This window comes from Corapipo altera, unplaced genomic scaffold (assembly GCF_003945725.1).
Source record: "Corapipo altera isolate COAL_440 unplaced genomic scaffold, ASM394572v1 114, whole genome shotgun sequence".
NCBI lineage: Eukaryota > Metazoa > Chordata > Aves > Passeriformes > Pipridae > Corapipo > Corapipo altera.
Genome location: NW_020885009.1, coordinates 641,781 through 666,339, shown reverse-complemented (window position 1 = coordinate 666,339; position 24,559 = coordinate 641,781). Strand labels below are relative to the sequence as shown.

General features: G+C 40.5%; 1 protein-coding gene across 2 annotated transcripts in view; it reads right to left on the bottom strand.

The window, feature by feature from the left end:
* Positions 1–24,559, bottom strand: part of CAPRIN1 (cell cycle associated protein 1) — a 30,218-nt gene that overhangs the window by 4,920 nt on the left and 739 nt on the right. The window contains exons 2-17 of one of the 2 annotated variants that reach the window (XM_027667375.1): positions 24,122–24,348; positions 15,641–15,703; positions 14,695–14,781; positions 12,875–13,113; positions 12,682–12,764; positions 11,472–11,609; positions 10,762–10,814; positions 10,589–10,675; positions 5,984–6,139; positions 5,779–5,887; positions 5,285–5,346; positions 3,115–3,264; positions 2,752–2,902; positions 1,812–2,006; positions 728–828; positions 265–328 (exon numbers count right to left, since the gene is read on the bottom strand). In XM_027667375.1, coding sequence (XP_027523176.1) covers positions 265–328; positions 728–828; positions 1,812–2,006; positions 2,752–2,902; positions 3,115–3,264; positions 5,285–5,346; positions 5,779–5,887; positions 5,984–6,139; positions 10,589–10,675; positions 10,762–10,814; positions 11,472–11,609; positions 12,682–12,764; positions 12,875–13,113; positions 14,695–14,781; positions 15,641–15,703; positions 24,122–24,346 — 1,963 coding nt within the window. In that variant the 5' untranslated portion in view covers positions 24,347–24,348. The remainder of the gene's footprint in view (positions 1–264; positions 329–727; positions 829–1,811; positions 2,007–2,751; positions 2,903–3,114; positions 3,265–5,284; positions 5,347–5,778; positions 5,888–5,983; positions 6,140–10,588; positions 10,676–10,761; positions 10,815–11,471; positions 11,610–12,681; positions 12,765–12,874; positions 13,114–14,694; positions 14,782–15,640; positions 15,704–24,121; positions 24,349–24,559) is intronic. The other variant, XM_027667376.1, reaches the window with a different exon arrangement.

Genomic DNA, 24,559 nt, shown 5'->3' with positions numbered 1-24,559 from the left:
TTTCCAGGAATTCCTCATTCAACAGCCAACACAACTTCCACCACAAGTTCAAAGGATCCCAGTCCAATTCAAGTCAGTAGGGTCCTCAAGAGGTTCTCCAAGACCCTGCTCAAAAGCAGGGTCAGCTCTGAGGTCAGAGAAAGTAAACTTCAATTGTGAACTGCTGAGTAAGGGGTGAGGTTGGTTTCTAAATCCAGAACTCTGGAAGTTGGATCAAAAACTTCCATTCAGCCCAAATCAATTATTCACTACTCAGGAAATTACCTCTAGGAGCTCCCCGAGGTCCACTTTGTCCAGAGCCACGTTTGAAATTCTGTTGATATCCATCCTGAGGCAAAGAAATTAAAAAAGTTATGACATAAAACATGGGCACTGTTATCAATTGCAAATAAAATAAGGAGCTTTTAAAGCAGCATACACTGACAAAACATCTGTGACTTCAACATGCAGCATTTTATCAGTCTGCATTAATCTTAGAAGAATTAGTTCTTACTTCTACTAGTGTCTAGCAGCTGTAATAAAATGTGCAATGACAAATGCTCTCTCTCCAGTTACAGGATGTGTTGCTCAATATAAATAAGAAATGTAAATACATGTATTTAGTGTTTAAATTTTTCAAACTACATGAGGTAGTTCGTGTTCATTACCAATAAAAGAAGTCCCTGGCAGAGTTTTCACTAATAGATTTGAGTGCTTTTGTTTTTTCCCCCACACTGTGGTCTCTTACCCGCTGGTAGTTTGAGTAATCCCGAGGAGCATTGAACTGGGGCTGCGTATAACCACTGTTTGGAGTGTTGGAAAAGGAAGGACGGTATCCATCATATCCCCCTAAGGAACAGGGCACAAGTCTTTCACTTGAAAATGGGAACTTACTACTTGACTTTCTGCTACTATATAAAGAAAAGCAGTAGCGGGATTTTAACTAAACCTGAGCAAAAACCCCCACCCCTTTAGCAAGGGCTTAGTTTACCTGCAAGTCAAGCAAATGTTTGCAACGTCAGGGTTAATACTATTACAAGAAACAAGAACAAAGATCTAGTAAGAACTGGGAGGAAAAAGCAATTCAGTGCATTTCTCTGGTAATCTGAGGTTTGATTTACAGAATATTCAATCCAGAACTAACCATGATAGTAGGATCTGTATCTAACAGCTGTGACTGCTGCACTCATACTACAATCAGTTGTATTTTTATTATACAGGTTTCTTCTCTATTCCCCAGCCACAGGAGAGGAAAAGAACATGGCAGATAGTACCTGTGTCCATTAATCTAATCCCAGAACACCTGACAAGGAAACCATCTCTCCCTCCCATTCTAACAATGACAGCCACATATAATCATCTACAGGAATCACGAAAATTCTCTAATTTACTCAACTACAGCGTCATTCCTCCACTCCTGTCAATTCCCTCAGAGTAGTGACTTTGACACTCTTTTGTTCTTACACTTCTACATTACCCAGTCTCTTCTGACTATGGTCAAACACAGAACTCTAAAAATACACTACTTCTACCACAAATGGAAATAAAAAACATTTTTGAACCATCAACTAGCATTTAAATTCCTCACTTGAAATTCTGTTGGGTATTTCTGTTATTTGCTTATACTTGCAGTAAATGCCTAATACATCTCAATATCCTCATAGGATATCCAAACACACATCTAAAATTTAAGTTGCTTAACTAAAGCAAGTGGGTTTTTTGCTACAAATTTCAGTATCACACAGAGATACCATTACAGTCTAACGACAGCAGGTCAGCTTAACATTTGCTACAGAGATGCACATTCAGTGAGTGCTTGTGCAGCTGCTCACCTCTGAATCCGTTGGCCGGTCCCCTGTAACCGTTCATGAGCCCCCGGGCCCCGCGAGATCCCCCACGGGACACCCCTCGGCTATTGTAGTAAGGCTGGCTGTTCCTGGGAAACCCAGTGTTCTGCTGGGGAGGCTGCTGGTGGTTGCCTGCCACCTGGTGAGTCTGGTCTGGGGATCCATGGTAAGTACCAACCACTGCAGTGCAATGGGAGGGAAAAAAAAGTAGTATTAAGTCTGTATTTCTTTATGTTCCCACATATACTCCCTTCACACTCAATATTCAGTTAGAGAGAAAAAGGACCTGGCTCTTCTTTACTCAATACCCAGTATTGTTAGCACTTCACCCCTGTTAACTCTGTCTGTCTCTGCATCTGCTACTTTCATCTCAGTGGACTCTGGATATAGACTTGATTTTTTCAAGCTGCTACCCTGGAAAGCATTTTGCCTGCTGAATTCAAACCCTCTCTCACTGATTTCACCAGAAGGTTCTAGCCCTTTGAGAACCTTTCATCATCTGTGAGAAGGAGCCCACATTTGCTCTCACTTCTGCCTTACTATTCTATCTCCTGTATAAAATGCCACCTCAAATAGCATAGTTTTTTTAAAAGCAAGTTTAAGGATCTTCCAACCTTGTACTCCGCTCTACTGCTTCCACTTTAGAATAATCATGTTCATGCTTTTTTTAAACCCACAGAAAACCCAATCAAATGGCAAAAATTCTTTTAACAGTTGGAGGTAAGATATACTGAATTTCACTCTCTGTTGGATATTCAAGCTGAGACAGTAACAAAACTTGGTATTGTCAGGGGAAAGCTTTGCAAGACTAGGAACATTTGAGAACATGTGACATGCTTTGCTCCATCCTCTAGGCCTTCACAGCCTGAGTACCTGTTCTACACTGAGGCTGTTGCCATTCTAGCTTTTGCTAAAAGAAGTTTACCTGTCTGGAGTTGTTCTTGCTGAAGATCTGATTGTTCTACTTGGTGAGGTTGACTGGAGAAACTCTGGTTGTAACTGGCCTGGTACTGATTTTGCTGCTTAAGGGTTTCTGGCTCATTAACAGGAGGAACAGGTGCATTCATGTTGAATACCTGTAATGGCAGAAAAATGGTTCTCTGGTCCAATTAATCTTTACAACTTTTCACATAAAGTATCAAAGTCTAAGAGATGTGAATAACCAGACTATTCTATGCAGCTACATGACTGATTCCAACAAAATGAATGACCACCAAAATAGACGAATTAATTATTTGATTTACTTTACATTATTTTATCTTTTCATTTATTATTATTATTTACTTACTGTTTGCATGGATTGGAATGGAGCTGCATTGACATTGATTCCGCTGCTATGCAAAGGCTTGCTGGATCCAGCCTGGAACACCTGGGGCTGGGATGCAGTGGGAAGTGATGACGAGGATGGGGTCTGGTCTGCATTCAGTGACAATGAAGCCTAAGAATGAAAAGAAAACATTTTAGAAGCTTTTGAGATACCAAAAAAAAGTGGCAATGCCTGAGCTTCAGCTCTGCAAATTACTATTTTCTACTTCAGCTCAACAGCATCACTTGCAACAGCACAATAAGAGAGGAAAAACCTTGCAGCCTTCTCCCTTGTTGACTTGAAACACAACTAGAAAAACTTAAGAAAGGAAATGTATTTCCTGGGCTAACTGTTGGCCAATGTAAAAAGCAATTCACATTTCCTAAGCCATCATCAACACCGACACTCACAAACTAATGCTGGCACGCTGAATGTAACTAAACCATCAATCTCGCAAATTAAGCCTTACTATGAAGGACTTACTGGTCACAGACAGGCTCAAAATTCTGAAATTAAAGGGAACTGGAGCAGCCCTACTAAAATGCAACTAAAACTACCGCTTTTTACAAGGAAACATAGACTAATATCGGTAATACCTGCCAGGAGAGTCCTTCCCACCCCTCTGAAACCTGACTTGGCTGAATCTGGTCAATTGATTCTTTCTGTGACCGTTGCTCTGCTGTGTGAGAAGGCTGATACATGTGTTGGGAGGCTGTATATCCCTCACTTGTAGAAGAAATCAAGGGAACCTGACAAAATAAACCCCAAAGTCCCCAAAAGTCAGCTGATGCTCACCCACAGTTTTATAGAAAGTATCTGACAACCCCCAGCATGAGTGGTACTCTCTAGTCCAAGTCTGTAGAGCTATTAAGTACCGTTTAACCAGCAGAGTTAACCACCTCATCTTGACCAACATTCTAATATGAGCTCATATAGAAGTGGACAAGTGCTGGTTTCCCATAGATTGAATCTGCTCAGTCCTCTCTGCTCCTTTAAAGAGTCCAGTGAAAACTCCGGCCAGCAAAGCAGAATACTTTGCATTTAAGGGCATGGAGATTTCAAGAGGAAACTGATGATAACTGATGGGGGTGTTCACATCATGTTGGAATGTTCAGAAGGAAAGACTAAGTTTAGCTACTGCTTGTAAGATCCTCAAGAGAATCATGGGCAGCGCTGGCTGAGATAAGGAAAATAAATTTAAAAAAAAAAAATCCCACTGGATTAAGTCACAGATATCACTTAAAAGTAAAATAAAAGCCAGTGCACAGAAAACCCTCTGCCAAAAGAAATTATTCTACGCCTACAAAACAACAAAAGGGGAGAGCACCAACACTTCAGGAGGTACTTACAGAGGAAACTCATGAAAAAAACCTCACTCCTGTTCCTGTATGAATGAGTGACTTAAACCTTGCAGCTCTATCTGGACAGGACAAAGCAGCCAATTTATACTGCCAGTACTCTGAGATAAAGAAGCTATCCAGATTTCTCCTTTGGCTTTCAAATACCTACAGGGATCACACCCATTCCTCAGAGATGCCACACACAGCTTAATATAAAATGAGGAAGTTCTTTAATCACTAGACAACTCAGTAAGAAACTGAAGCATCTTCACAAGAAGGGGACCATTTATACAGTACAGAATCAAGTTTAAGAGGCCCTACTTAAAGCTCAACTGAAAATACCATTCAACTCCAGTATAAAACACAACCCAAAAAGTAACTGGGAATAATCCTTAACAGAATAAGTGAATAAAACTTTAAATCTATTCCTGCTGACACTCACTTGAACAGACACAGGCTGCCCTTTAACTAAGTTATTTTGGTTTTGGCCTTTCTGTTGCAAATAAATAAAGGACTACCTGCTTCTAGCTAAATTACAAGTATTACTACACATGACTTAACATCAAAGGGAACACTACTAGGCAAAGGTAAGACTCCATTACTGACAATCTGCAATGTCTGCAGAGCACAGAATCTGTACCTAGTAACGCTTCTGAGCAACAATGCTGAAGAAATAATGGAGATAACCAATTTCCCAAAATTAGAACTTTAACTTTGAGTTTCTCATACAGTTAGGAATTAAGTCCTTTTGTAACAGTAATCAGGCTGAATATAAAGCTCAAATCCAAAATAAAGTGTACTAAACATTTTACCTGTGTAGCTTCTGGTTGCACAGGAACTTGAGTAGGCTGGGCAAGTCTTGACTCAGCATGAACTGAAAGAAAATAACTTCACTTACTATACAATCAAACCTTTTACAGAACAGCATTACTATCATATCTGCTTCTGTTATCTGAAAGCCAACCATCATAAGATGATGAAGCCTTTAGCATGCTAAAGCTATACTCAAATTACCAACTCCATGCAAAGAACATTTTTTCTAGTTGTCCAAAATAATCCAAAGTAAAATTGTATTTTGCCCATTAAAAAAAAATGTTTCACATGTTCCACATTTCTAAGCAAAACCTATAAGCAAGTGAGAACTAGAAGACTAAAACTAGTGTACCTTTCTGAGAAAAACACACTTGACCAGGATTGTACCATTACTTGTGGTGATCCTTTTACTCTGCAGCAGTAACTGAAGCATTTTTAACAGATGACTTGCAGGCTTCCCCAATATTTATGTTTAGGATTTACCATTACAAACCTGGAGGGCAAACCATTTGTGGCATGTCCAAACTCTGTGCTGGGTTCATGGGCTGTGCAGATACAATGGCAGGATCAAGTGTTTGGTTCTCAAATTCCAGCATGGAGTCCTGAAGGGAAAAAATTAAAAAGCAATTAAAAAAAAAAAATCAAATCCAATTTACTGTCTGTTAATAAAAATACGAGCACTCAGAACAGAGAAATACCTGCATGAAGTTGTAGGGGCCCTGCATCTGTGCCATGAGGTCCTGTACTCGCTGTCTTCTCACCAGAGGATCTGCCTGAGCCACAGTGGGGAGCGTGTGAGGTTCAGGAACAGGAGGAGATGTCGCTTGTGTCTGTTGCTGCAGCGAATTTACGACCTAACAAGAGACAAGCAACCAACTCAAATTTCAGCTCCAGTCAACACAAAAGTGACTTGGTAGTTCTTGGAATTTATGGCTATTGCCTAACTCATTATGGATGGAATTACTGTAGTGATGTTGAAGAAAAGTACTACATCCTACAGTCATGCCAAGTATCAGCGGCAGCTACTAATCTCAGCAGTCACAGGATTATAGTGCTGTTTTCTCTCCATCTACTCTTTTCCCCATTAATAAAACGTTTGTTCAATACTAGGGGGATTTTTTATAGCAGGATTTGAGACAGCTTCAGAAATATGCACAAATGGGGAACAATTATTTTTAGTAAGTGCAAGTGGAGTCAGAATTTTTGGGTCTTTTTTAAGACTTCAAAATGGTCAATTTTCATAGCCACTTTTATCCTAGCAAACTGATTTACTGTCTCAGGGAACAGCAGGCAGCATTGCATGACGAAGATTGCAAGGCAGCACCATGGGGGGACACCAGAAGCCCAGAAGCAGAAGCACAATTCGCAGTGGGCAGGAAAGCTCAGATTTACCAGACAGATTCCAATATGGCAACACATCAAATGTGCAACAAATACCACCTTATCAGAGACAGCAGAGCCACCAGGAAAGCTGGACATGAGCAGCTGAGAACATCCATCATCAAAGAGTTTGAAAACAAACAGCAACCGAGGACAGTTGAGCTGCACAAAGGAGCACTTGGATGTCCCTAAACCAGTTTTGCTTTGAGCAGCTCCCAGAATACAGAAGTGCCCTTTTCATGTCAACAAATGTCCTTTAAAAACACCATTGTCAATAACTTGTCTATCACTTCTCTATTCCCATGAGCTTCTAATATTAATAATCTTCCAGATAAACAGGAATGCCTTAAGCCTACAGTTGCACAGGATATAAATTAGGATACATGCACCTGAAAGTTCAAAATATCTATGTGAAATACTTGATTTCTCATTAGAACTGCAGGAGACACTTTTCTACAGTAGTTGGGACACATGACAAACCAGTCCTATTATCACAGGTCTGAACTTTAAACTTCAAATTGCCACTAAAGCCTGTATATTTTTTTATTTAGGTTTCTCAAAGAAACACACAGCATCTTCCAGTATTCCTAATTCTTGCTCACTCTTCCAAACCTTTTTTAGATATGACATTCTGCACATGCAATTGCCTCAACTCCAGTAACTTGATCCCTGACCAAATCCCTAGCCATCTGTAACAGAAAATATCAACAAAACTAAAAACTATCCACAACCTATAGTCCCTTTTCAAGATTCCCTTCAGATCCAAATCACTGCTATTAGCCATCCACAGAGAAGCAATTTGACAAATCCCATGTAAGTACCAAGGCACAACTGCTCTGGTCTATCACACAGTCCCCAAGTTTCACAATCTTAACTGTTTCCAAATAAAGAAATAAAAAATTATCTCAAAATGTTATTCAGATCACATATAGAGACCTTTGGCACATTACAGAGTTTGAAAGTCAAAGAAAAAACACAAGCCAGATCACTTGGTGAAACTTGAGTTGTAAAACCATCAGCTACTTGTCTTCTGCAAAATTATTACCAAAAATACTCTCGATTATTTAAGCACTATCATTAAACTTATGTAAGTCCAAGTCATTCATAACAATCCAGTATCTTCAGGACAAAAATACAAGCTGATGGAATCGTCAACAACACACAACAGGGACAAAATGTTATCATTTTCCTTTTTCACCAATAGTACAGTAGGAACTTCAGATGGTGCTTCAGATTCTAGATCATCTTTTTCATCACTCCTCTTTTAATGTCAAGAGGAATCGTTTAGGGCCTATTCCTTTAGTCTCATCAGCACCACCAGGTACTTTGACCTAGTACAATCATAATAGGATGAGACTGCTAAATAAATTTCAAGATGAGTGTGTTCAGTTGCCAATGGACAGTTCTAAATTTAACAGCTTTCTAACAGTGCTGCATGAAAAGGTACAGAGATCACTCAAATAAAAGGATCATTACTCAAAAATCAAATTATTCCTGGCCATGCATGTCCATTGATCCTGGGGACAGTGCAGCACAGTACAACTTTATTTCAGGAGAGTTGAACCTGTCGGCAGAATAATATTTGACTCAAATTGTAGGCTCCCCTCTGACACCCTGCCCTTGACACTGGCAGCAGAAAGAGCCACCAGACACAATCAGGAGACTGACAGGGGGAAAGGGAAAACCTTCCCTTAATGAGACCACAGACCAACCAGAATGAACTCGTACTCTGGCAGTCTGAGAACAGGTTCCAATTTGACAAAAAATCCATCCAACCAACGCTCCATAATTTAAGACAGAATTTTGCATACAAACAGATTCAGGTTATTCCTTATTACAAAGAAAGCACTTAAAAAAAAAATCAATTAGAAGCCCACCAAACAACAACACAAAACCCCATAAATACTATTACCAGTAAAGGACATATTCACCAAAATGAGAACATCATATAATCCAAATACACTTGGAAAATTCACAAGCAAATTCTTTAATTCAAAACTTCAGAAGGCCCATACAAAAAATGTCCTGTGAGACACCATCACTTCTCAAACTACAAACATACCACAGAAATCGTGACTGTATCCCATCTACTGAAAAAGATGAGTTTATGATATCCTTCCTCCTCAGGAACAACTATGGAGATTTTCTGAGCAAATGTTCTCTTTCAGCTTGCAAAATTCCCAGCTATCACTCTATTAATGCCACAACCATCTTGAGCTGAAGAGCACAAAAGCTCTATACATTGTGCACCATGAGCTTCCCTAAGGACAAGTCAGTTGAATTCCCATGAGAAATTGGACTGTGATGCCAGTAAAGGCAGTAAAACCAATGTCAAAGGCAGATATTCTCAATTTCCCCGTTTATGTTACATCTGAGAAAATAAGGTTCTTAATTACAGAGAAAGTCTTCAACTCTCCATTTTTTACATGATTCCTTTTTACAATGTCCAAGATACTGGGACAGAAAGGACAACCTCAGTGTATATTCTTTGTACTGTTCTATGAAAACAAAGCTCAGACAGTGCAGACTTAGCAGACTAGTAAAGATGCATGAAAAATGAGGAGCTTCTGAAATCTGAGATACAAATTTACAACCTGAATTGCGTCTTCATCCATAGCATTAAGAACTACAGAGAACTGAGCCACTCTGGACACTTGGTGTAAACACAAATATACTATGGGTGTAATTAAGTTAGATTGAAGCCAATCAATTAATAATTTTAAAATGCTGGGCCTTTTAAGAATACTTCAACTGAGCATGACTTTTTTGTGTGGCTTGGACAGTTTCTTCAGTTTTTTAAAAAGACTTCTTAAAACACATTCAATAGCAGCGATATTTTTGGTTTAAGTAAGGGAATGGAATACTATGACAATAAACTACCAAACATTCACATCCACGGCAAAGTTGTCTGGTTAGTTCTAGAAACCTCACACCCATCCTTAGTTAAATCTTTCAGTGGTCCTGAACACCCTAAGATACAAATTTCAGCCCAACTCCATGTAAAATCAGGCAGGATCAAAACAGCTGCTCTCTTTTTCACCACAAGATGCTGAACACTTACTCCACTCCTACACTTAAAACAGCCTGAAGACACCAAGGAAGAGTCTAAAAAATTGACAACCTGGACTTTGCTGGTAAAGTGAATGAAAAAATGAAATTTCCAGCACCTGCAAGGTGCTGCTCATAATTGTTTCTAACAGATGGACACAAATCAAATTCCAACATATTAAACATTTGAATGACTCCATGGGACTTGTCCTTTCCAGCACATGAAGAACATAAATTCTAGAGCATGAATCACTAAACTGGGAATGGATCCCAAACCCAGTGTGCCACAAACACCACAAGTGAACAATCACTCAACTGCAAAGAAGTAACAAGTGAAATACTTGAGGAACTGTAGTTCTTGAAGGCAGAGACAACATACAAGCATATTTGAACATAAAATTATGCACATAAGCAACCTGAAGGAGGTTATTAGTTGAGTTACTAATTTCAGCTCCCTCTCCATGGACCTGCTCAATGAAAGCACAACTATGCCATGCTGTCAGCAGCTGGGCAGATAAACTTGAAGTTCTGTATTAGCAGCTAAGTTCTCCTAAAAAAAAGGCTTCAAAAAACTATTTCAAGTCTTTTTTTTATGCCCAAGACTTTTAAGTCCTGTTTTCCCAAGTAAGCCACTAATGAACAAAAGCAAGTTCTCTGTAAACTTAGCCAGACTGCATGAGTTTTATTTCTTTTTATTTTAGTTACTCCTGAGCTAAATATGTAATTAAAGAATGAGTGGTGAGTCCAAGCCTACTTAAATATATGTATTTTTTTTATATATTGGGGGAGAAGGGATGAAATACTAAAACCTCTCATGAATTGTGAGCCAGCAGAAACAGGGATTGCAATTTTACCTGCAGTACACAAGATCTTACCTCAACCGTTTCAACTGTCCACTCATCTACCTGTTCCTTCTCACTACTGCTGAACTGAGCCTCTGCCATGAATTGTCTGTTTACATACTAAAATAAAAATAAGAAAGGGTATGAAAGTAAAAGTAAGTGGCATTAAAGGTATACAAAATGACAATCTTTCCAGTGAATAATACCTCAGTTGATTCAACTTCAGTTGGTTCAGTAAATTCTTCTGCTGCATCAGGTTCTGTAAGAAAAAGAAATGCATAATTTATGTGGGAAAAAAACACCTTGTATGAGAAAATCAAACAAGAAAACCAAGCAAAAGACCCAAAGAGAAGACCCCCCCCCCCAAAAAAAAAACAAACCCAAACAAAAAAAACCCAACCCCAACAAACCACAACACAATCCCACAAAAACAAACAAACAGAAAAACCCCACCACCCACATATGTTACAGATCAAGAAGATACAAAATTAGATGAAAAATGCTCTTCTTGTAACTCAGAATGAAGAGAAAATGTCAGGGGCAATAACAGAGAACTAGTAATAAAAAAATAACCTCCAAGTTTTGAATTAGCAAGAAAAAGCCCACATTAAATTCTTGCTGGGGAGAGTCATGTTCAGCTACCCCAAGCTTCTAGTTTCTCCATATTCAAAAAGGAAAGAAGTAATGATTTTTTCTTAAAATTGGATACAATATTCCCAAGTTTAAGTGTGTAAGCTTAAGACTTGGCTTCAAAACTGCTCCCTCCTAACAAAGGATTAAACCGGTGGGAATGACCGAAAAATGGGAAAGCCTCAGGCAGGAAGAACTTTAATTTGCAATGTAATCAGTGTGAGGAACCCAGAGACCAGCCAGTACAACACAAACACCTCACTCCCAGGCATCCTGATGTTCTTACCAGTCTCTGCCACAGCGTCTTCTACTGCAGGGGCAGGTGCTGCCTCCTCCTCCTCACACAGCCCATTCTGGTGGTTGTGGGTGCTGTCGAAGTAACTGGTCTGAAGGATCCGTTCAACCACCTCCTTCAGGGCTTTGTCTAGGAAAGTGCAAGTGTAAGATTAACACTAACCCAATCCTAATCATCTCTGCCTTCCTTCCCTAAGATCACAGAAATTTTACTACCCTTTTGCTGGGGAGATGTTGCTGTCCCAAGCTAATGCACGACCACTATTGTTACAGGACTTCTTACTAGGTTACATTAAATAAATAACCCACTTTCTTAAGGGCAAGAATAACCTTAAGAGCACATAATACTCCTCAGAAGATTTGTGAAACACTTCGAAGTGTTGTTTTTGTTGGTTTTTTTTTCTTTTATTCCTGCTATTAAAAAAATCATCTCTGGTTCCTTAGTTTTCAGTTTGGAAAGTTTTCAGAACTCACTGAACTTTCAACTGTCTCTGACTTGTTTGTAATTTCCTCATTAAAAAAACATTACTGTAAAACAATTTCTTACAAAACAAATTTACACAGGTACCATCTTTGTGAAGGGTCTTCCCATGTGGTGAAGTGGTTCAAACCAGCCTTTGAAAACAAAACCACTTTCATTCAATGCCTTAGATGAGTGGTTGGGCATCTTAACCCAAAAGAAACCAGCCACACTGGCAAGGCAGCATTACTGGAGATTACTGTGGAGATTTTCATTTCTGCAAAAAAGCAGCCTACTGGCATGATCACGCCCTGGTCTGCAGAGTTCATCAATGAAAATATGGCAAAACCAGAACGCTTTCCGCAGGAGCCAAGGGAGAGAGAACATCCCACTAATGAAGGCCATTAAAGTTTATGTATTAGATGTTATTGACAAAGCTCCTTGTTCTCACACAGGTTTCCAGAAAACAAAGAATTGCTACTAAGCACCACCAGCAGTAGAATACTGCTGAAACAGCAGGTTAAATACTGAGTAACGCTGTGTCAGGATGAAAAAAATACACTACACAGTGAGCCCACACTTCAGAAGTTATTGTTAGTTCAGCCAAGATCTGAAAAAAAAGCAGTTACTCTAAAAACTCACAAAGATAAGCAGATGTCTAAGTTCTCTTATATCAGAAGTGTATTGTAATTCAAGCACAAATTCAGTGTGCTGTCTCTCTTCATACTGAGGCTACACTTACAGGTTGTTCCACAAACTGGTTTTTCTTTCCCTTCCAGTAAGTCCCACAGGTGAACAGATGCTTGCTCATACTGCTCATTCAACCTTAAAAAATAATTAGTAAGAGTTAATTTCTTACTAAATCTTTCAATTACTACAGTAAATACATGAGGTGACTGACAATTAGAAAGAAAAGCTCTTTGCTGTAACCCTACCTCACGTTCATGTCTCGTTCAGGGTAAACTAGCTTGTAGAACTCATCCAGCATTGTGAGCTCCTCCTCTGTCAGCACTGGGACCCCACTGGAGCCTTGTTTCAAGTCGCTGCGAACTTCATCGTCCCCCAGCTTCTCCAGAATGAACTGCAGCTCCAGCACAGTCTTTAAACGCTTCTGCTCAGCCTCCTCCCGCATCAGCTGCTCCCTGCGAGCTGTCTTCTTTATTGTCTTCTGGATCTGAGGGATCCCAAGGAAAAAACAGATTGGAAATGGCTTTTATTGCTAAGAAAAGGTACAGAGATATTCACCATATCCCATGATAGGAGGAGGGATTCATTGGAACAACCAGGAGAGCAGCTTAAAACAGAGAAACAAAAGTATTCTTCGTTTTTTCGTGTACCACAGGAGGGAACTCATGGAATGTTTTGCCATGAAAAGCTGGGGAGATAGATGGGATCAGCCAGTTCAGAAAGGGTTTAAAGAAATTCTTGGACATGAGGTCCCCAGTCAGACACTACAGAGAACAAATCTGCATCTACCCTGGCATTCTCACAGATGCTGGAAGGGAGTGGATGACAACCATCAACCCTGTGCTCTGCACTGAACCTTCTAAACCTGCAGTCACAACACAGGTCTTAAATGCAACACTAGCCTGAACCTACAGGATGTTTCCTCTATTCTTAATCTAAGTATCCCAAATTCAGCTTGTTTCCTTTTTTGCTTAAATCTTCTCTTTCCAAAAATGTAGTTTGTGACAGTAACTTTCTCTCTTTGAAACATCTACATTTCTTTTTTAACATCAGAGACATATCTTAAAATCAACTGCATGAAAACTAACTACAATCAGGAAAAACTGCAACCAAGTTTGAAAGCAGAGCACCAATTTGGGTTCACTGACTGCTGTCAGCTGACCAGGGAAATACCTCAGGACAAACTTGTCCAGAAAAGACAAGTTCTCCATTACTAACATTCCATAAACATAGATGGAACCCTCATGCAAGAAAAGCAAAGGAACAGTTTGGCTTAGAGTCCTACAAATTTACAGCCAGAACGAATGGAGAAAGCTGTTTGTAACACGTGGATGCTGATGCCCTTCAAATTATCACGTAGTCTGTTCACAAACTAAATACACTCGTTAGACCAGTCTGCTGCACTAACACCCACTGCACAACCAATTCCTCCAGTGTTTCTGCTCTTTCCAAAACTTTTTAGAACTGAATTCTTGATCACACCTATTCTGCATCCTTGATGAAACACCAACCCAAAAGATTACTCATTTTACTAGTGTTCAGTTCATTTATGAAAATAAGATTAATCTTGTCTCAGACTATAGTTTCAGACTATTTGCAACTAACAAGACAGGAAGAATCTTGTAAAAAAGGAAATGCAATGCTTTCAAGTGCTGAGACTACACCATGTGGTAAATCAAGAAATGAAAGCCCTCAGTCACCTGGCAGAGTCAGAAGCAGGCCTGTGAAATCCCTTCTTTAAGAAAATTGGCAGCAAGTGACCACCTATAACATTGCATGACAGACCTGTTCTGTGATCCCACTGTTTTCAACACTTATTTTTCTGTCAGAAAATTATGTCATTATTCTTGTTTCCATACATTTATTTAGTGCATTAGGAAAATCTTTTAGAAATCATCTTCAGAAAAACTGACACCAACTAATATATAGAATAAAAGAGTCAAACATACAAGAAACCATGACCAATTAATCTCTGTAAACAGAGGTGACTACTGACTGCACCAGTGAAAAGGAGTTTAAAGCCCAAAGGTTTGGAAAACAAACATGGCATGGCTTGATCTTTACTTACATCTTGGCTCAGAGCCATGAAACTCCTCTGCAGTTCTTTAGCAAATTCCAGATTATTTGTCACTTCCTGGTATTTTGACACTGCATCCTTAAAAAAAACCCAGAGAAAACCACAAGTAAATGTAAATCATCACAAATAGAAAAAAAACCCCACAGACTTTTAACAAATAAATCCCCACATTTTTAGTTTCTAAGTGAGACACAGCATCCCTGAATGGGACTGCAACTATGGTAAGTAAAATTTTGATTTTCCTGGGCTTTCTCAAGTCTGGCAGTCAAGATATTGCCCTCCTAAAACTTAATCATGAGCATCCCTCCTCAACATGACACGTCAGTTCTCTGCCCTGCTCCTCAAACAGCAACCTTTATCTTCACAAGATGCCATTACAAAACAAAAAAACACAGATATTTCAGTTTTCAGCTGGCACAGAAGGGCCCAAGTGAGGAAGCCCTGGCAGATGAAAAGAGCACATGGACCAAGGGAAGCAGCTCATAATCTTTTAAGTGTCAACAGCTGCAATAGCTACAAGTACCTTTTTTTTGCTTCACTTTCTCAGTGTTAAAAATCATCAAGAAAACACTGTTGATTACTGAGCATCTGGCAATCTCTTCAAGTATCAATATGCATGTTTGCATCACACAACCGAATTTAAATTCTTATTTGTTCTGTATTTACAACAACTGCAAAACTGCTGTTGAACTGAGCTCTCCAAAAACCTACTTTAAGAACCAGCCCCAACAAGAAGAGAAGCAGCACAGAGCTCATCTAGAGCTCCACATCTGCACTGAGAGCTGGGACAGACACACAGACAGAGCTTATTATTGGTCTGAGCTGCATCTCTAACTAAACTACACAGGGGAAGTGAAATCCATCCCTTCCCTCCCGTGCAAGAACACAGAACAATTTAACAGAAATCTGGACAGTATTTTTTTGTTCTTGTTTTTACCAGTTGATCTTGATTCAGACGTTCTCCCTTGTTCATTCGTTCCTGGTAATCATCAAGTTTGCTCTGAAAAGCAAGAAAAACACTGTTATGAAGAGTCTAAATCCAGTTACTGCCTTTTTCTACTTGTGCCAACAGAATTATGTACTGTAATATTCCAGTAAACAGAGTAATACCTAACACAAGCATGAAACTGTCATGTAAAAAGACCACCAAGAAAAACTGTCTTCTGGGTTAAAAAAATATAAATACTTCCTAAGGGATAAATATTTTAACCTTTATTTGGTTATCACAGTATGTCTTCATGACTAGAGTAATTTCTAAGGAAATACACATTCCTGCCAAAGGGAACACCGCTCTCATACACATTTCCTTCAGTCTAAACATCAGAGAGCTGAACTGAGGTCTGAGTTAGAGCTCATTACCACTGTATCTCTACACCACCAAAAACATGACTGCAAACCTCCACTGTCAACTCTATTACAATTCAGAACTGTAATTCTCTGTAGTTGCATCAGTTAAAAGAGCTGTTAAGAATTCAAAATAGTTTCTGATCCTCTATGAAGAATGCCCACCAACACAATTCATATTAATAGCTCTAAAACAGTTTCCTTCAAGAGCATTAAGGATTTTTTTTTCTTCATGGGAAGAAACTGAAAAAGGAATCATTAGGCTAATTTTCAGCAGATCTAATCTGCTTAAATAGAAACTCATGCAGAACACTGACATGACCAAAAAAGCAGGTAAAACTCCTGCATGCCCAACACAGAGACTCTACAGGCTAAGGAGAAAGGGTCTTCAAAAGGAAGTAAAGTCTCTAAGAAGGATATACCTAATTATTAACCTGTTTTCATAATTTCTGTATTATCACACAATTGTATTTGGCATGAAATTTCCCTTGATCTAATAAAAAAGTTATTAAAATGAATTCTTAACTATTATCTTCCCAATCTAGCGTAACATGAAAAGTGAGAGGAACACCTAATTTTTGATGTGAAAGAATCAAAACCCTGATGCAACCACTGTTTTAGGGTTTATATTTCCCACTGAGTGACTTTTTTTTTGGTTTTGCTTTTGGCCTTTGTTTCATTTTACTGATAATTTTTTAGTTATTTCAACTTTTATGCTCAACCTCAGATCTTACAGAAAGCTCAAAGTCTGCCAAAGTTTACCAGAAAAGCCCCTCTTATAAGGTATTTGATGCCCAGCATCACTTGCTGAAACACAAGCACCCTTATGAGACTCAGGCCTTTTGATGTCACCTAAAGCCCAGATTATTTCTTTGGAAGTCCTACAGGTCAGATACAAAATTTAACTTCTTCATCTGATAGATGAAAGGCAAAGTCAAAGGAAGAACTTCCTGAGCTTCAAAAATATATTACTGGGAATTTCCTGCTGGGGACAGACACTACCTGGTAACAGTTGTTAAAGACAGCAGCCACAGTTCAAAACACATCAAAAAAGTAGCCCTGAAGAGCATTTGCCACATTGCAGATCTCCCACAACAGGAAGTAAGGTTAGTTTACTCCTCTCCACACTGATTTTAGAACAGATGCTGACATGGTTGGGCAATCACAGAACAGTTCTCATCATTTTCTGAGCCTGGCTGAACTGTGAAGCCAAAAGGGAGGGGAAAAGAGCTCCAAAGCAAAGCCAGGCTTACCCAGACCTTCCCTGCCTAAGGGGGCTTAAATCCTACAAAAACTGGCTTGCACACAAGGAAATGTTAAACTAAGCTCCTACTCGCTGGAGTCCCTGACTCCCCTGCTGCAGATCACGATTCCCTTGGTCACACTGATGCAATCGTTTGGGAGGCTGCACAGTAAACACACTGCAAGCACCAGTTTAAACAAGGTCTACAAAAATGCATTAAACAACCCCAACAAATTCTGTGAGCCAGTCTGCAATACAAACCCATAAACAACAGTAAAACAAACAGGGTAGAATATCATATTCCAGAACTCTACTTTGTTCGAGAAAACATATATTGCAAAATAATGCTGCAAAGCACTCACATAATCCATTCTGGTGGCTAAGGGCATGAGGGTGGGAAGAGACAAAAATCTCCTAAATAATTACAATTCCTGTATACTTTTTCCATGCTGCTGCATTTCAGCATAGCTGGTGTTTTCAGATTAAGATATTGCAGTAACATGTTTAACAATGCACAAGGTTTTCTTAAATGGTCAATTATTTAGAAATCTAATGTATATGCTTTGCTTAGTTTTATTCGAGTTAAAAACAAAGGAATAGAAGAAAAGTTACTTGTCTTCACTTGTTCTTCATTAAAAACATTCAGATGGGAAGGTAAAAGCAGAGGAAGGAAAGCCCTGTCAGCTGCAATGCAGAGGACAAGCAAATGTGCATTTAGTTGGACATTATCACAAAGATTTTGAACGCCAAGTAAGCATTTTCCTATCATCCCAAAGACACTCTGAGATCCAAAGGCTGCATTACACACAAATATTAAGCAAAATGCCTCTTTTTTAATCTCTACCAGCAACCTAAGAGCAGCATTAGTGCTGTAAAATAACTGCAGTAAAATTCCTCCTTAGCAACCTACTGCAGTGCCTGCAAGAGGGGAAGATTTTCCTGATTTTACCCCCTTACAGAACCTCACCCTCACTCACTCAGATAGAGATCTCCAAGCATAAAAGCTAAACCAGTAGAAAAAATAATAATCCAGTGGTAAAGTGAGCACATATATTGTGTATTGAACAGCTCATGAGTCAGCAGCTCCCAGTTGTACAGGACGCAAGCCACCCTGCTCCAGCTTTTTCCACTGAGAAAACTCAAGAATTCTGGAGTTTCCTGGGAGAAAAGCACTACAAACAGGCTCCCAGGGGCAGGGGGAAGGTGCTAGTGCTCCTTGCTTAACTATGCCCTGGATTTTACTTGAATAGGAATCCAAAATTCAGTTACTTATTGTGGCAACAGACACCTTCCCCTCACACCCAAGTTCTCTTTACCTCCCCTGAATTGCCTCAAAAATGTCATCCTGAAGTGAAAACAAAAAAATGCAGTCCCATAACATTACCTTTCAAACCAACAGTGGTTTTAAAAATGCCTGACCACTCAGCTGTGCTTGTACAGTCATTTACAGTGCTGTGCTCTAAACTGGATCACTGGAATCATCAGATTAAAAATAACCCTCAAAAAAGGGGGTCAGGAGCAGGAGGGAGGCTCTATATTTAACCAGATAATTTCAGTGATATGGTTATAGCAATGACAGCAGCACAAGTGTGTGTGACAAGGTGCTAGGGGACAAGGTAACCTCTTCAACCAGCTGGAGTGACCCTTTTGTAATGCAAAGTTCACTACAAGCAAAGAAAAGATGAAGGGGACATTGTAAGCCTGTTTTCTGAGATACCTCAAAACCTGCATGGATGCTTTTTTGACAGTAATGGAGATAATCCAAAATTTAAATTAGCTGTGTAATACATTTTGCACTGAAACAAAAGAAAAGCCAAGTTACAAACCAGAAGTTTATTAACCTGTTTTACATCTGTACATTGTAATTTCTCTGCCTCCACCATCACCTTCACTCATTCATCTGTTTAACTTTGCAGCAAAAACTGCCCAGAAACGACCGAGTGAAACCCCAAAACCAAATCAGTTTTCCCATTGCCTCAAAAAAATAGGCAGGGAAAAAAAATCAAAAAGGTAAAACACTTAAACCGTATCAGTTTAATTAAACATGAAGTTGAGAACCTCTCAAAACCCACCACAGTTCTCACACTCACCGTCTGGATACAATTTCTAAATACATACACCCAGCCCCCCCAACAAGTCCTGAGAAGCTGTTTCAGTCCTGAGTTACAACCAAGATGTAAGGATGCAAAAACACCACTACTCCAGAACACAAAACATTTACAGGTCTCCTGGTTAGACTGAATTTATTTTTGAAATAACAGCTGTAGATGCTCTTATGTTTTTTTTTTCCCCAAAGTCTGGTAAGTTTGACAGCTGAGGAAAAAATACCTCCACTCTGTATTTGTTTGAGACTGCAGTTTCATGAGCAGCTTACCCCAGAGGTAAAAAAAAAAAAAGCTTTCTCAGTTACCAGAATTAAATCAGAGGAGTGGAACTCCAAGCTTTGATATTCTTTCCAAACAACCATCATACTGCATTTCCTACAGAAACTAGGAATCTACAGGGAAGTTGACTACACTGCAAGAGACCTGGATTTTGCTCTAAGCATTATTTATGTTCAAAATAAATTGCTTTTACAACAGGAAGTGAGTTCTAGAACACAAACAGGGCTCTAGAACACAAATGGGGCTCTCCCAACACATTGTGTGTCTTTTTCTTCTGAAAGAAAAAGCATCAACAAAACATCAAAGCAGCATCTGAAAACCTTTAACCAGAATGTGTTTCACAGCTTGGAGGACTCACCATGTATCCAGTTAACACAAGTTGCTGTGAGACAAGTTAAAAACAAAACAGACCACACTGAAACCTGGAAGCACCAACCACCACATGATTTCACAGATAACCTGCCTGGATTTTCACACATGAAGCTTGATAACCAAAGTTGCTGTCAAGAGAGGTTTCAAAGATTCGGGCTTTCAATATATGATTTCAAACAAATTTTACAAATCTGTTTCAGAGTAATATTTAATTTCTAAAGATAAATTCCAAACCAAGCTTCACAAGGAGAGCTGCTGGAGACACTCATGTGCCTGGAACATCCAAGTGGCCCAAATAGTGGTCAAAAGCACTTCAGAAAGTTGCTACCAATGGGCAATTCAAGTGTGGCACTTCCTGCCACCATTAACTGCACCTACAACGGTGGAAAACTGATCCCAGCTTTTACTGGAGGTTGCTGTTTCCCATGGGAAATAACACATTTTATTGAACCAAGTCAGATCAAGTCAAATATCCTCTGCTGCTACATGAGAATTCCTGCATAGTAACGACAGCAGCACTTGTTAACTCCTCATTTTCCACCCCAGTAAGGGTTACACTCAGTAGGAAATTCAGTCAGGCTGATAAAGCAACAGCAGCTCAAGTTACCAGCCCCAACCAACACGGGCCATCTTTCCAACTTTGTTGGGTTTTTAAAGATCATGTGCTTTACCTCATATTTACAGCTGCCCAAGACTAATCTCTTGTGAACACCTGCCCATACCCCAAATCACGTGTTAGCAATAATTGTTTTGCCCATTGGGCAGAATATTTGTTTCATCAACTGTTCTTATACAGCTCATGCTCTGTGACACAAGGTGAAAGCAAAAATAACTGGGTTTTTCTTTTTTCCATTCATCACTGGTACAAAACCCAAGTTCAACCTACATTCATTTGGCTTGGAATTTGAAAAGGTTTTTCCCTCTAAAACAAAACAAAAAAAAAGGTGGGAAAAGAAGAAAATTATGCAGGTCTTAATGAAGTATTTTTCTTCTAGGCAGGATTGTAACCTCAGACACCCAACAAACACTGGGAGGAGTTCAGGCAACTTTTAAATTAACTGAGTTTGTCAACATATACTCGAGTTGCAGGTTTGAATCTTCCATAGAGAAAATATCCCTTTGACTACCCCCTTCCATGCACACACAAATATCCTGTCATCTAAGAAGAGGAAGAACGCAGGAGAGCATTCCTATCATCTCCAAATACAAAGCCGTGAGGGGAACACAGACATTATCAGGTCATGTTTTCACATCCATTTATGAACAGCAATTCAGTTTACCCTGGTCCCTTTTTATGTAAGCAATACTCATTCTTTAAATGAGGTCACTTTTAGGAAAAGAAAATGAAAGTGTAACTAATAATCTTGTATTTAGAGTTTATACAGAAACATTCAAAATAGTATAGAACAAAGCTATAAATATTATTTCACTTTATGTATTGTATTTTGGTGCTCATGCCATTTTATCCTCAGAGTTTAGAGGGAAACAGGACACTAAATTTAATTCAAAAATTCTATTTTCTTCATAAAGGGTGACTTTTCCTCAACTAAAAGCTACACACTCACATGATCTTAAAACGTAAGATGGTCCCTCTTACAGAGCAATCATTTTACATCCCTCAGAAGGATGGGTCTAACTCAACTATATTTTTGTATTCATTCTCAAACACAAAGCTCTCAAAAATTCTCTCTTCTGGCCTTCATTATAAGCTGCTGAGAAAGAAAGGATTAAATGTTTACCTAAGCACAAGTTTCAGTGAGATTTACTGGATTTCTCATCTGTGCAGCATCCACTGTAATTTTACTTCCTGAATGGTTAAAAAAATATATACTTGTCCAAAGATTCAAAATAAAGGAAAACAAATGAATTTGTGTACACTTACCAAGAAGTAAAATAAAAATAATGAGGCCCTCATGTACAACAGGCTTTGTTTTAGGACACAAAGCCCTCAATACTCTTTAATAAAAAACACTGATTTACTACAAAACTCTTGACTGAGGAATCAAAGTAGAGGCTCAAGCCCGAAAATTTGTAGTTCTGTTTAACACACCAAGAACTACTGACTTCTGTAGTGCTTATCTGAGTCCTAACTCAGTAAGTTTCCCAACTTCAGCCCATTAAGACTTAGGAGTCTTTAAACTTTAATTCATCCCTGTGAGATCACATCCAGGTTTCCAAGACCCAGCCATTTCCTCCTCTTTAAGCCCACATTGCCTAGCACAGAGTACCCCCAAACTGCCTGAAGTAATTTTAAAGGAACATCTTCCAACAGAAGCCATTTCCAGGAAAAAAGGGCACTTTGTCCCCTTTATTCACTTGCTGTGACACTACATTTGTACCATGGAAGTTGACTAAAAGTCCACTCAGAAAGGAAGGGTTAAGCCAAGTGTAAATTAGGTGTAAATTATTTATTTTCAAAGGTACATAAAAAACTGCTGCTCCCAAGGAAAGCTGACCCCCTCACCAATAACACTGGGCTTATCCTCTTGATTACTTCAAAGGACAGAATGCTCACCTACTAATTTCAGTTTTTAAAATACACATTTTTAGCACCATATAAGACATTTTCAGAGAATTTTTGAGCATGTTGGCTGCAACAGTAATTTCAATCCATTTTTTTTGAATTGAAACAGAGACATAAAGATCTGCTCCCTTTCTTGAGCTGAGGACCAGTATTATGTGTGCACATATCCACACGTATTAATAACAAGTTTAAAACACAGATGCCGTCCTGTGTACACACAACAGTATTCAGACAAAGATCTAAAGCTCCTCCTACTCCAAATTTATCTAAGAGCTCCTGGCTTGCTGGTTTTGGTCGTTTCATTATTAAAATGTAGGAAAATCCCCTGCTGATTTTTTTTAAGTGGGAAGCTACACTACACAGCGTCTTTGTAAGTGTATTATTTATACACAGTATATTATTTACATACAGTGTATTATTTACAGGTAAAGCACAGCTTGTTTCATTTACAACTCACCTGTACACACTGTTTTACTTCTAATATTCCCCCTCTGAAAATACTTTATATGATGCTAAAAATGTGTATTTGAAAAACTAAAATTTGCAGGTGAACATTCTGACCTGTCCTTGGAAGTAAATCAAGAGGATAAGCACAGTGTTACTGGTGTATCAAATACTAGTTTGGGCTACTACGACCAAAAGTGCTAGTTAAAAGAAAAAAGGAGAGTTATTTTGCCTGTTTACTTCTAAAGATAAAAATAAAAATAGGGCTATGACACAAATTATTTTTCAGTATGAAATTATTTTCAGACACGAAATCATTTTCCACCAATCCCTAATTTCAGCTTGGCAATGTGGTGTTTCGAGGCGAGTCTTTGGGCTCTGTGTTAGTTATTTTACTGACGGGCAGCTCTGTAGGTTGGAAAGCCCTCAGAGGTTTAACGTGGAGCGCTGGCCCAATGTAAAACATACTCGACACGTCCAGGACCCCATTCCTAAAAATAAGGCGTTGCAGGCGGGCCGAGGCCGGCGGAGGGCCGGGCTGAGGGCGATGGCGGGGCGGGGTGGGCTGTGAGGGCTTTGTGAGGGCGGCACAATGAGCCGGGCCGGGCAGGCCGGGCCGCCGCCATGTTACAGCTCCGCTCCATGTGCCCGCCCCGGGGCACCGCTCCCGCCGGGTTCCTCCATCCCGAGCGCTCCATCCGCCGCACGGAGCCCGGATAAGGGGAGCGGCGCTGGGAAAGGCCTCGCCGCCGGGAACAAAAGGCGGAAGGAGGGGGAAGGGAGCGGCGCCGCTGAGGGGGATCCGGGCGGCGGCGGGGGAGGGAGGGAGGGAGGGAAGGCAGGCGCGACTCCTTCCAGGCTGTGCCGAGCGGGGCCGGGCCCCGGGGCAGCGGGACCCCCGCGAGAAGGGGACAGGCCAGGGGAACGGCGATCGCCCTTCTGGAACCTTCCAGCAGGCGGCCTCTGGGGGCCACGCCGGGAACAACCCGGGAGGGCTCGGCGGAGGGTCCGACACAAGGGAACGAAAAGGAACAGGCCGGGGCAGCTCCGAGGCCAGGGGCGGACAGAACGCGGTGGGGGGAGTCAGAGGGGGACACGGGGGAGCACCTTTTTCTTCTCCAGGTTGCGCAGCTTCTTGTCGATCACCCCCAGGATCTGCTTCATGGCCTCGGTCTGCACCGTGGTGATGTTCACACCCGCTGCCGCCACTGCCTGCGGGGCCGCCGCCGCCACCGCCGGGGCGGCCTCGCTGCCCGGCGCGGCTTTGCCGGCGCCACCGCCGCTGCCGCCGGTGGTGCTGCTCGCCATGGTGCTGTTGGTAGCCGAGGGCATCTCTGTGAAAGGAGAGACAAGAGGAGCGGAGAGAGAGAGAGCGGCGGGCGCGTCACGGGGAGAGGAGGAGGAGGAGGAGGAGGAAGAGGGGAAAGGAAGAGCGCGGGAGCGCGCGCGCGCGCACGCGGCCCCCGGGGGGGGGTCTCGCTCGCGCGCACGAGCCGCACCTGCCCGCCCCCCCCGGGGCGCTCGCGGGGCGGCGGCGGCGGCGCG